We start from the raw sequence: 12614 nt of genomic DNA, 5'->3' as shown, positions 1-12614 counted from the left end.
AAAAGTTAACCATAGAACTACCATATGACCCAAAATATCCACTCCTAAGTACATACCCCAAAGAACTGAGAGCAGGGAGTAAAGCATACACCTGCATACCGATATTCAAAGTAACATATTCAAAAAAGGTGGATGCAAAACAAGTGCCCACCAACAGGGGAATGGATAAACAAAATGTGCTATATCCATGCAATGGAATATTATTCAGCCAAAAAAAAAGAGTTAAGTACTGATACATGGAGGAATATAGAAACATTATGCTAAGTGAAAGAAGGCAGGCACAAAATGTCACATACTGTGTGACTTTATTTATATGGATTATCTGGAACAGGCAAATCTATACAGAAGAAGGCAGATTAGTGATTGCCAGGGGTTGGGGGAAGGGGGAATGGAGAGTGGCTGCTTCATGGATATGGGGTTTTCTTTTGGGGTGATGAAAATGTTCTGGAACTAAATCGAGGTGATGGTTGCACAATATTGTGACTATACTAAATGTCACTGAATTGTATGTTATACAATTGAGATAACTGAATTTCATCTCAATTAATAATAACAATTAAAAAAAAAGCAAAACTCCAAGCTGTGTGAGCAGCTTGGGGAAGTTACTTAGCTTCTCTGAACCTATGTATAAAATGGGAGGATCATAGTACAACCAAAGAGGATGGTCACAGAATTTGGTGTGATGTGTGCAAAGTGCTTGGCACAGGGCTGGTCAGGCAGAAAGGGTCAGAAAGTAATGAGGCTGCTGCCCCTGAGATGACAATTATTACAGCTCATGATAAAAAGGACTCACCTGGAAGTCTTGGATGGGGCTTCCATATTGTCAAATTATCCTTTTAATACAATAACAAGAGAGTTGTGTAAGAGGAGAGTTTAAAGAAGTGGTGGCTTTACTATAAATTTATTTTATGATTCTATTCTGTAAGGCAAGAAACACAAATAAATTGACTCGGTAATAGAGAGGCAAAGGGGTGGCTTCGCCACACATCACTGTGGCATGATGTAAAAGCTTTCGCTTTTTCTGCTTCCTTCTGTAGGTCTGCAGACATGGGCCCTTGACTACCCCCTTTTTTATGGGGGTTAAGAGAGGACTATAGGTAAGTGAAAAGATGTCATCTGTGCCTTTTCTGAAAGCAGTTCTAAAATCCTGAGAACTGACAAGTGGGGGCAAGAAGAACTTGGAGCTCTTCTTAATCTAGGAATAATTTGGTATTGAATAAGAAGAACTCAAAGCTTCCCAAGGAGGCATGGTGACCCCCTTGAGGCTGACAGTTAGTCTGGGGAATAGGGAGGGAAGGATGAATAGGATTTCAGGCTGTCATGGAAACTTTTCTTTCCTTGGGTCTCTGGAGCATATGGCAGGTGTTCTGAAAAGTCCACTCCCGCAGCCCCAGGCAGGCTGCTGCCCTCACACATGTGGGAGGGGGTGTCTGCCTCTCCGGCTGAACGGCCCCCTCCTTCCACCAAGGCGGCAGCAGCACAAAGGAGTCTGCAGTGTGTGCCTCACGTCCTACCTCCCCAGACAGATGCTTGGGGAGAGCCCCCGTGGCCCCATGGAAATATAACTCCCCTGCCCCAGCAGGCCTTGATGCAGCCCAGAGATCACAGAAAGCAGGAGGCCAAAGGCCACAGTGTGGGTTTCTCCTGGGCCGCCTGAAACGCGATGCCCATTTTGCCCTCAGATGGTGGGGATGTCTTGCAAGCCCTGCGTCTCTTCCCAAGAGGACAGGCTGCTGGGTGTGGATTTGGGACTTTGAAGTAGCAAGCAGTCTGGGCTGCCAGCAAGACTGGCTCCTCTGTGCAACACATGGAACCCAGCTGGCCCACGGTATAGAAAAATCACAAATTGGGAGGCTGTAAACTTCCCAGCCAAAGGGACTGTAAACAATAGCAGGTGGAAGGGGCTGAAAACAAGACAGAATTTTGCAAACACTACAGCCATGTTTTTTCGAGCTAGGTAATCACAACCCTGGGGATTCATGGCAGAGGGCCAGGAAGAGACAAAGCTGCAGGAAAAGGTGGGCACCATCTTCCCACAGCATGAGGGGGTCTCAAGGACCAGAGGGACATGTATAATGAACCACGACAAGGATGTGCTGTGGAGGAGAAGATAAAATTTTTTCAAAGAGTTTTATAGTTTCAGCTTTTATATTTAGGTCACTGATCCATTTTGAATTAATTTTTGTATATGGTGTGAGGTAGGGATCCAATTTTACTCCCTTGCTTGTGGATCCCCAGTTTTCCCAGCACCATTTGTTGAAGGAGAATGTAACATTTGATTATATTTGAAGGATAAAATGCTAGATGTCAAAGAAACATCATGATAGCAGCTGGAGCACACTGTGAATGTAATTAATACCACTGAAAACAAGACAGAATTTTGCAAACACTACAGCTGTGGTTTTCGAGCTGTTTTGAAAATGGATAAAATGGGAAATTTTAGGTGGTATATATATGTTACCAGATTAAAAATAAATAAACCCATAGAACTGTACCACCAGAGTGAAACCTAATATAATACAATATAATATAATGTAATGTAAAGCAATGTAATGTAATGTAATATAGACTACAGTTATCAATAAAATTATAATAATATTGTTTCATCAATTATAACAAAGGTACCACACTAATGCAAACTGTTAATAATAGGGAAAATTGAGTGTGGGAGGGGTATATGAGAACTTTGTACTATCTGCATGATTTTTCTGTCAACCTACAACTGCTGTTAAAAAAAAAAAATTCCCCCTAAGATCAAGAACTAGGAAAGGATGCTCACTTTTACCACTGCTATTCAATATTGTACTAGAAGTTCCTGCCAAAGCAATTAGGCAAGAAAAAGAAATAAAAGATATCTAACTTGGGAAAGAAGAAGTAACACTATCTCTAACATGATCTTATTTATACGAAATCCAAAGGAATTCACAAGAAAATTTTAGAGCTAATAAATGAATTCAGCAAAGTGGCAGGGTGTAAGAAATATCACAAAAAATCAACTGTGTTCCTATTCATTAGCAATGAATAATCCAAAGAGAAAATTAAGAAAACAGTCCCATTTACAATAGCACCTAAAAGAATAAAATATCCAGGAATAGACAACCCTTTTTAGGTTCTAAAGAATTGGGGTAGCTGGTGGTGGATACCTGAAAGTATCAAACTACAACCCAGAACCCATGAATCTCGAAGACAGTTGTATAAAAATGTAGCTTATGAGGGGTGACAAGGGGATTGGGAAAGCCATAAGGACCACACTCCACTTTGTCTAGTTTATGGATGGATGAGTAGAAAAATAGGGGAAGGAAACAAACAGACAAAGGTACCCAGTGTTCTTTTTTACTTCAATTGCTCTTTTTCACTATAATTATTATTCTTGTTATTCTTGTGTGTGTGCTAATGAAGGTGTCAGGGATTGATTTGGGTGATGAATGTACAACTATGTAATGGTACTGTGAACAATCGAAAGTACGATTTGTTTTGTATGACTGCGTGGTATATGAATATATCTCAATAAAATGAAGATTAAAAAAAAAAATATCCAGGAATAAATTTAACCAAGGATACAAAAGGCTTGTATACTGAAAACTACAAAACACTGATGAAAGAAGAAAGACTTTAATAAATGGAAAGACATCCTGTGTTCAAGGATTGCAAGAGTTTACACTTCATATGTCAATATTATCCAAAGCAATATACAAATTCAATGCAACCCCTATCAAAATTCCAGCAGGCTTTTTTTGTTGTTGTTGTTGTTAAAGAAATGGAAAAACTGATCCTCAAATTCATATGGATCTGCAAGGGGCTCTGAATAGCCAAGACAATCCTGAATAAGAAGAAAAGAGTTGGAGAACTCACCCTTCCCAATTTCAAATTGCACTACAAAGCAATAGTAATCAAAACAGTGTGGTACTGGCACAAAGACAGACAAATAGATCAGAGAAACAAAACTGAAAGTCCAGAAATAGACTCACACCTTGTTTTGATTTGGTAAAACTGACAAAATGCAATATACCAGAAATGGGTTGGCTTTTACAATGGGGATTTATTAACTTACAATTTAAAGTTCTTAAGCCATGAAACTGTCCAACTCAAGGTATCAAAAGGATGATACCCAAACCCTGAAGACAGGCTGCTGGCATTCGAGACACCTCTGTGTTATGGGAAGGCACAGGGTGATGTCTGCTGATCTCTCTCTTCTCTCCCGGGTTTTGTTGCTTTCAGCTTCTGGCTTCAGCATCTTCCTCTCTGCTTTCTGTGGGTCCTATCTTATCTCCGGAGGGCTTTTTCTGTGAGCTTCTCTTAATTTCATCCCTATGTGTTTTATCCTCTTATAGAGGACCCTAGTAAGAGGAATAAGACCCACCTTGAATGGGCTGGATCACTTCTCAATTGAAATAACCTAATCAAAAGGTCAAACCCACAATAGGTCTGCACCCACAGGAATGGATTAAAAAACATGATCCTTTCTGGGGTACATAAAGCCTACAATCTACCACACACCTCTATGGCCAACTGCTTTTTACAAAGTTAATAAGTACATGCATTGGGGTAAGCATAGTCTCTTCAACAAATGGTGTTGGGAAAACTGGATATCCACAAGCAGAAGAATGAAGTTAGATCTCTACCTCACACCAAATACAAAAATTGACTAAAAAATGGATCAAGGACCTAAACATAAGAGCTAAAACTATAAAATTCTCAGAAGATAGCAAGGGGCAAATCTTCATGACCTGGGTTTCAGCAACAAATTCTCAAATATGACATCAAAAGCATGAGCAACAAAACAAATAGATAAAATTTATTTCATCAAATTTAAAACTTTTGTGCATCTAAGGAAATTATCAAGAAAGTGAAAACACAATCTATAGAATGGGAGAAAACAGTTTCAAACTGTATACAGGATAAGAGTTTAATATCCAGAATTTATAAAGAACTTTTACAGTACAATAAAAAGATAAGAAACCTAACAATAAAAAGATAAGAAATCCAATTAAAACACTGACAAAAGACTTAAATAGACATTTTCCCCAAGAGGATATTCAAATGGCCAATAAACACATGAAAAGATGCTCAACATCATTAGCTTCTAGGGAAATGCAAATAAAAACCACACTGAGATACCATTTCATGCTCACAAGAATGGTTATTATTTAAAAACAAACAAACAAAAACAGAAAATAAGTTTTGAAAGGATGCACAGAAATCAGAACTCTAGTACATTATTTGTATAGCCAACTGTGGAAATCAGTATGGCAGTTCCTCAAAAAGTTAAATATAGCCTTACCTTATGACCCAGCAATCCCACGTCTAGGAATATACCCAAAGAGAGTGAAAACAGGGTTGCAAACAGATACTTGTACACCAATGTTTATAGCTGCATTATTCACAACAGCCAAAAGCTGGAAGCAACCCAAGTGCCCATCAACAAATTAATGAATAAACAAAATGTGGCACATAAACACTATGGAGTATTATTTGGTCACAAGAAAAAATAAAGTTACAAGACATGCTGCAGCATGGAAGACACTTGAAAACATCATGCTGAGTGAAACTAGTAAGGCATATAAGGACAAAAATTGTATGATACCGCTTATCAGAGATGACCGGAAATAGTGAATTCACAGATAAAAAAGTTATTGGGGGACAGGAGGATGGGAGGATGAGAGAGTGTTTGTAAAAATTTTAAAAAGAGAGAGAGAGATGGGACACAAGGCAGGCAACTTGATTTATCCTGTTCTAGATATTTGATGACATAGGATGGTTTCTTCAGGGCCATTTTACTCATCCAGAATCAAACCTAAAGTCACATTCTTCCTATTTGGCATACATTACGGCATAAGATAATAAGACTGATTTACTTTTTGACCAACAGGGGGATGTGAAAGGAGATGAAATAAGTTTCAGTGGCTAAGAGATTCCAAAAGGAGCCGAGAGGTCACTGGTGGGCATTCTTAACACACCATATACATAACCCTTTTTAGGTTCTAATGAATTGGAATAGCTAGCAGAAAATACCTGAAACTATCAAACTACAACCCAGAACCCATGAATCTTGAAGACGATTGTATAAAAATGTAGCTTATGAGGGGTGACAATGTGATTGAGAAAGCCATGTGGCTCACACTCCCCTTTGTCCAGTTTATGGATGGATGAGCAGAAAAATGGGGGAAGGAAAAAAAAAAATTAAAAAAACAAAAAGGCAGCCAGTGTTCTCCTTTACTTTAATTGTTCTTTTTCACTTTAATTTTTATTCTTTTGTGTGTGTGGTAATGAAAATGTCAAAAATTAATTTTGGTGATGCACAACTATATAATGGTACTATGAACAAATGAATGTACGCTTTGTATGACTGCATGGTATGTGAATATATCTCAATAGAATTGAATTAAAAAAAAATAAGATTGATTTAAAAAAATGTTCGAAGAATTTTTGCTCATATCAGTGTGTTTCTTTTAAGTGGTGGGGAGGAACGGAGGCATGATAAAGACATTAGTTCAACTTATTTTTCTAACTTTTTTGGAAATAACTTCAAACTTACAGAAAAGTTGCAAAAAATAATACAAAAACAATACACAGAACTCCAATACAACCCCTCACCCAGATAAGAAGACTTACCAACTTTTAGCATTTTGTGACATTTATTATATCATTCTTTTTTTCTCTCTCCATTATCTAAACATTTGAGAATAGGTGACTCTTCTAACACAATTTCCAGGCACATTTCCTGAGAACAAGGACATTCACTACGTAATCACTTCAAGCACAGCTATCAAGTCCAAAAAATTTAACATTGATATAAAGCATTCAGTCCATATTCCAATATTTTCAGTTGTCTCAATAATGTCCTTTTTTTCTGGTTTGGAATATTCATTTTTATTTTTAATAACATATATACAAACTACAACTTCCTGCTTTAACCACATTCAGATACATAATTCAGTGCTGTTAATCACATTCACAATGTGCTACCATCATTACCACCTGTTACCAAAACTTTTCCATCACCCTGAACAGACATTTTGTATCAACTAAGCTTTAAATCCCCATTCCCTATCCCCTCCCTGGCACCTGGTAACCCATATTCGAGTTCTCAACTCTATTTTTTGCTTATTCTACTTATTTCTTATCAGTGAGATCATACGATATGTGTCCTTTTGTGTCTGGCTTATTTCACTCAACACCATGTCTTCAAGGTTCTTCCGTGTTGTTGCATGTACCAGAACTTTGTTCCTTTTCACAGCTGAATAATATTGCATTATATGTGTACACCACATTCTGTTTATCCATTCATTGATTGATGGACACTTGCACCGCTTCCATCTTTTGGCAGCTGTGAATAATGCGGCTATGAACATCAGTGTGCAAATATCTGTTTGAGTCCCTGCTTTCAATTCTTTTGAATATATACCCAGAAGTGGGACGACCAGGTCACACAGGAACGCTATATTTAATTCTGAGGAATCGCAAAACTGTCTCCCACAGCGGCTGTGCCAATTTACATTCCCGCCAACAATGAACAGGTGGAAAGAGTGTTCCTGTTTCTCCACATCCTCTCCCACACTATAATTTTCCATTTTTTAAACAGCAGCCATTCTAAGTGGGTGTGAAATGGTATCTTGGTGGTTTTGATTTGCATTTCCCTAATGACTAATGATGCTGAGCATCTTTTCATGTGCTCTTTTGGCCACTTGTAAATTTTTTTTAGAGAAATGTCTGTCAAGTCTTTTGCTCATTTTTTAACTGAGCTGTCTTTTTATTGTAGAGTCATAGGAGTTATTTATAAATTCTGGATATTGAACCCATATCAGATTTGCGGTTTCCAAATATTTTCTCCTATTTTACTGTTATGGTAAAGTCCTTTGATGTAGAAAAGTTTCCAATTTTGATGAAGTCCCATTTATATACTTTTTCTTCTGTTGCTTGTGCATTTGGCATATAGTCTAAGAAACCACTGCCTAAAAACAAGGCTTTGAAGAAGCTTCCTTACATTTTCTTCTAGGATTTTTATAGTCCTGGTTCTTAGGACTCTGACCCATTTAGAGCTAACTTTTGTGTATAGTGTGAGATAGGGGTCCTCTTTCATTCTTTTGCATTTGAATATCCAGTTCTCCCAGCCCAATTTGTTGAAGAGACATTTTTTCCCAGTTGAGTGAACTTGGCAGCCTTGTCAAAAGTCAATTGGCCATAGATGTGAGGGTCTACTTCTGAACTCTCAGTTTGATTTCTTTGGTCTTTATAGCTGTCCTTTTGCCAGTACCATTTGTTTAAGCTTTTAAAACCATAGGCAGGTTGGTGATGCAAAATACACTATTTAAAAATGTTTCCTCCCCAGTGGTGTGTGTCTCTTATGATTCCCAATCACACTTTTGGGAATTTCCTCACTAGGGTAAATAAAAAAAGAACTACTGGTTTTGTAAAAGGCACACATAACATCAAGACTGAAAACTTAGCACAGCAATATCCCAAACGGCTACACTATGCCAAGCTCTTACCAAGAGTAGCCTGGAAATATCTAGGTCCCAACCTGCGATTCTGTAAAAGATTCACTCACTAAGTTTTATCTCTCAGGAACTTAAATCCACCTGAATGTTCCTATACCAGACAAGTCCCAAAGCCCAAAGGCAACAGCCTCTTTAAGAACAACAATCAGATGCAGCCCCCTTCCCCATATTGTTGACACCACCTTCAATATGAACAAGTTAGGGTGGTCACTGCCTAGATACACCAGTGAAGATCAAAAAAGTGATTAAATGAGAGGAAAGGGTAGCAAAGACAAGACAAGATTTAACAGAGGATTACGAATACTGAAACTTTATATAAATATATACATATAAATATTTATATATAAATATATATATTTTAGCTGCTAGGGTATTAGAATAGCTAGAAGGAAATAACTGAAATGGTGGCACTGTAACTTATGACATTCTTTGAAATTTGCTCTATAGCTACTTGCTGAATTGTGCTTTGAAAGATATCACCTTTCAGTATATATCCTATATTTCACAATAAGGAAAGAACTGAAACTGTGGAAGTGTAACCCATAACATTTTTGGAAATTACCTATATAACTGCTTGTTGAGCTGTACTCAGAAAGTTAACACCTTTCTGTATATATGTTATATTTTACAATGGAAATAACTGAAATTGTGGAACTGTAACCCATAACATTCTTTGAAATCCGCTAACTACTTGTTAAATTGTACTTTGAAAGTTATCACTGTTATGTATATATGTAAAAGTTCACAATTTAAAAGAAAGCATTAAAAAAAAAAACAACACAGTACAGCAAGAACACAACATTAAACGTGAAATTTGAAAACAACAGCCTGGAATTCTCTCTCTGGGGTCAAAAAGAATACAGTTTTTAATAGTGAATTGTCTAGGTATTTGTTAGGGGCAATTTATCAAAAAAATTTTTTTGAAAAGTTTCTGATGAATTATCTTATGAAAGTGTTTCAAGAAGTCACCAATTTGAACATATTTCTGAATTCTAACAAAAAAGTTTTTCTGTTTGTTATTGTCTGCTTTTAAGTATTTTTATATACCTATCTGGAGGTCAGAAATTCTGTTACTAGAAACAGCAACTGAACCCTGAATAGAAAGTCAAGGTGGCTTTTTGAAAAGACCTGGAATTGCAGGGCCTAGAGAGTAAGTAAACAAGACAGACCAACGCCAATACCTTGGGAGTAACTCTAGTCTTGAATACTCGTTTGTCCTTTTTTTTTTAAACTTTATAAAAATTATTTATTGGAGTTCAGTTATTTCTGAAATATAAAAATTGGCTGTTTTTTAAAATACTGCTTTAACTATTATCATTCTAATATCAACTTAAACAGAAGGAAGAATAATCCTGATAGAAGTAATAATACTTAATGCTCACATGACAATACTTACCACCTACAGCACTGATCTAAGTGTTTACTTACTTTAACTTATTTAGTTGTCACAACAGACCTGTGAGATAGATATCGATTTACAGATGAGAAAACTGAGGCACAGAGCTGTTATGACTCTGAGACACAGAGCAGTTAAGTAACTTTCTGCTTTTAAACATATGTGAGCTTACTCACCCGCAGCCACCCTCTTACATGCTTCAGCCCAGAGAGGCGGGAACCTGCATTTCAGTGCCCTGTTGAGACGAGGCCACGGCAGGTGACACTTACTGATTATCTTTCCAGAAATTGTTTTAAACCTTGCTCCTGTCCAGTGATCTCTACCCTCAATTAAAAAAAGAAAAGAAAACAAATAGGTTCAGTCTTTGTCCTAAGACCAATGGTAAACCATGTAGGCGATTTTAAGCAGCAGGGTGGCATGGCAGCCTGTGTTTTAAGCAGCTCACTTGAGCGGCCGTATATCGATCAATATGGTCATCTGTACCGAGGCAGACAGACGACCACAGCTGTGCTGTGTTTTCAGTGAGGTTTCTTTGGAAGATGCAAACCCCGAGAGGCCTGTGCCCAGGCCTGGTGACAACTAATGGATCTGCAGTCACATTTCTAAATGCATCCGACAAAAGCGGTTGCTAGCTTCCCCTCTCAGTACATGTGGAGCCCCCACACCTGGCAGCAAGGTGGCCTGGGGTTGAGAACAGGCAGTCCTGGATCAAATCTTGTCTGCTGTACATTAGCTGACCCCAGGCAGGTTTCTCAACCTCTCTGTGCCTTGGTAAAATGGGGATACTAAGAGTACCTGTCTCCCAGGGTCACTGTGTGGATTAATTAAGGTTAAGATGCCAAAAACCTTAGCACTTAGCTTGGTACATTGCAGACGCTAAAAAGAAAAAAATTAGTTATTAATGGTAGTTCACACTCAGCTAAGAATGAGCACAGAAGTTGTGCAAGCACTGGAATGTAAAATGATGTGAGAGAACAAAGGCTCGCTGCGGGTCGGGAGACAGCACAGAGAAGGAACTGGGCTTCCGCTTACTTGCAAGCAGGAGGCAGGAGACCGCCACAGTGTACAGCTGCTTGGAGGTGGTGACGTTATAGCGATCCATGAAGTGGTCCAGCAGGTAGACAGCCAGGTGCCGGGCTGCGGGGCAGAGCTGGCAGTGGCTGCTCAGCAGGGTCAAGATGTCGACAAAGAACCTGCGGCACTTGAGGAGCGGGGAGTGGGCTCGGAAGGTGGGCAGCTTCAGTTCCTGGAGGACAGACAGGGCAGAAGGGGAGTCAGGGCTGCCACCCAAAGCCTCAGATGCCCCAGGGTGGCAAATCATCAGGGCCTGCCAGCTGACTGGCTGGTGGGCAGCGAATCCCTCCATACCCTTGTCGGCTTCCCTGTCAGTCCCTGGATGGCAGTGCCTTCTATTCTAGAAACTTCTGGACCATCTCCTAAGCACAGGCTCATAAAATGGTCAGGAACCAACATGATTACAGAGACAGGTGAAGAAGAAAAGAGGCTTCAAAGGAGCCGGGCACCCAGGAGTGAGAGGCTTGCTATTTGAGATACACACGGCCCTGAAGTCGGAGACTTGTATGCAAATTCTGGTTCCATTACTCAACCAACCTGTGTTTCCTCCTCAGTAGGTGAGGATTAAATAAAAAAACGCATGCAAAGCACCCAGCACACCTTTCTCTCAGGGTCACAGCTTAATTCTCTCTGGGGGTGGGACTGGGAGAGACAGATATTTGAAGAAATTCAACCAAAGAGAATTGAAATAATAGTTCAAGGAACTCCCCAATACCCTTCACCTGGATCCCCCAGTGTTGACATCTGCCCTCTCTACAGGTACACACTTTCTTTTGAAAGTAGGTTGCAGACATCATGATACCCCTTAGTAGGAGAGGACTTTCATTTATAATTTATACACAGTCATAACATCCGAATTTATTTGTCTAACATGAGAAAAACCACACCAAGAAAATCAAACTAACAAAGATTTTTTTGATGAGAAAAATTTTCTTAAATATCTATCATATTTGACAACTTAATTAAAGTAGACTGGACACCATTTGTTTAGGAAATGACTCAGACACATTTTGCCAAGTAGGGAAACTAAAGAGAAACAAAAATGAGTGAAAATGGGAAAGCAGAAGCTGGCAGAAAAGACATGGTGAGGGCTCAATAATATAGCAGATTCCTTGGGAGGTGAGATTAAAACAAATTGGAGCCCTTTCTCTTTATAACGCCTCTCCTTTAACCCTGGACTTTACCTACCTAGCAACAGATCTGGGGCTAGACAAAGGTATCTGTTCACTCATTCATTCATTCATTGAAGAGAGAGTAATCCATGCAATTCACCCAATAAATACCAAGTATCTTCTATATGCTAGGCAAATTGTAGACACTAGGAATACATTGAATAAGAGAGGCACTCCTAAATGACCTTGGATGAGGCAACAATTTCTTAAATATGACACCAAAAGTAGATGTGACAAAAGAAAAAACTGACTTCATCAACATTTAAAACTTTTCTGCCTCAAAGGACACCATAAAGTCAAACAACAACCCACAGAATGGAAGTAAATATTTAGAAATCACATGTCTGATAAAAAAAACTTGCATCCAGAATAAACTCAATATTCTTACAACTCAACAATAGAGAAAACAACCAAATTAAAAACCGGGCAAAGGATTGAACAGACATTTCTCCGAAGATAAATAAATATATAAAT

The 12614-nt window shown here is 38.6% G+C and overlaps 1 protein-coding gene across 3 annotated transcripts in view; it reads right to left on the bottom strand.

Annotated features, from left to right (window-relative positions):
- Positions 1-12614, bottom strand: part of CCNJL (cyclin J like) — a 72978-nt gene that overhangs the window by 33531 nt on the left and 26833 nt on the right. For all 3 annotated transcript variants that reach the window (XM_037798903.1, XM_037798902.1, XM_037798905.1), the window contains one exon: positions 10927-11140. In XM_037798903.1, coding sequence (XP_037654831.1) covers positions 10927-11140 — 214 coding nt within the window. The remainder of the gene's footprint in view (positions 1-10926; positions 11141-12614) is intronic.

Source organism: Choloepus didactylus, chromosome 11 (assembly GCF_015220235.1).
Source record: "Choloepus didactylus isolate mChoDid1 chromosome 11, mChoDid1.pri, whole genome shotgun sequence".
Taxonomy (NCBI): Eukaryota; Metazoa; Chordata; class Mammalia; order Pilosa; family Megalonychidae; genus Choloepus; species Choloepus didactylus.
The sequence above is the reverse complement of the archived record's forward strand: the minus strand, read 5'-3'. Positions and strand labels throughout refer to the sequence as shown.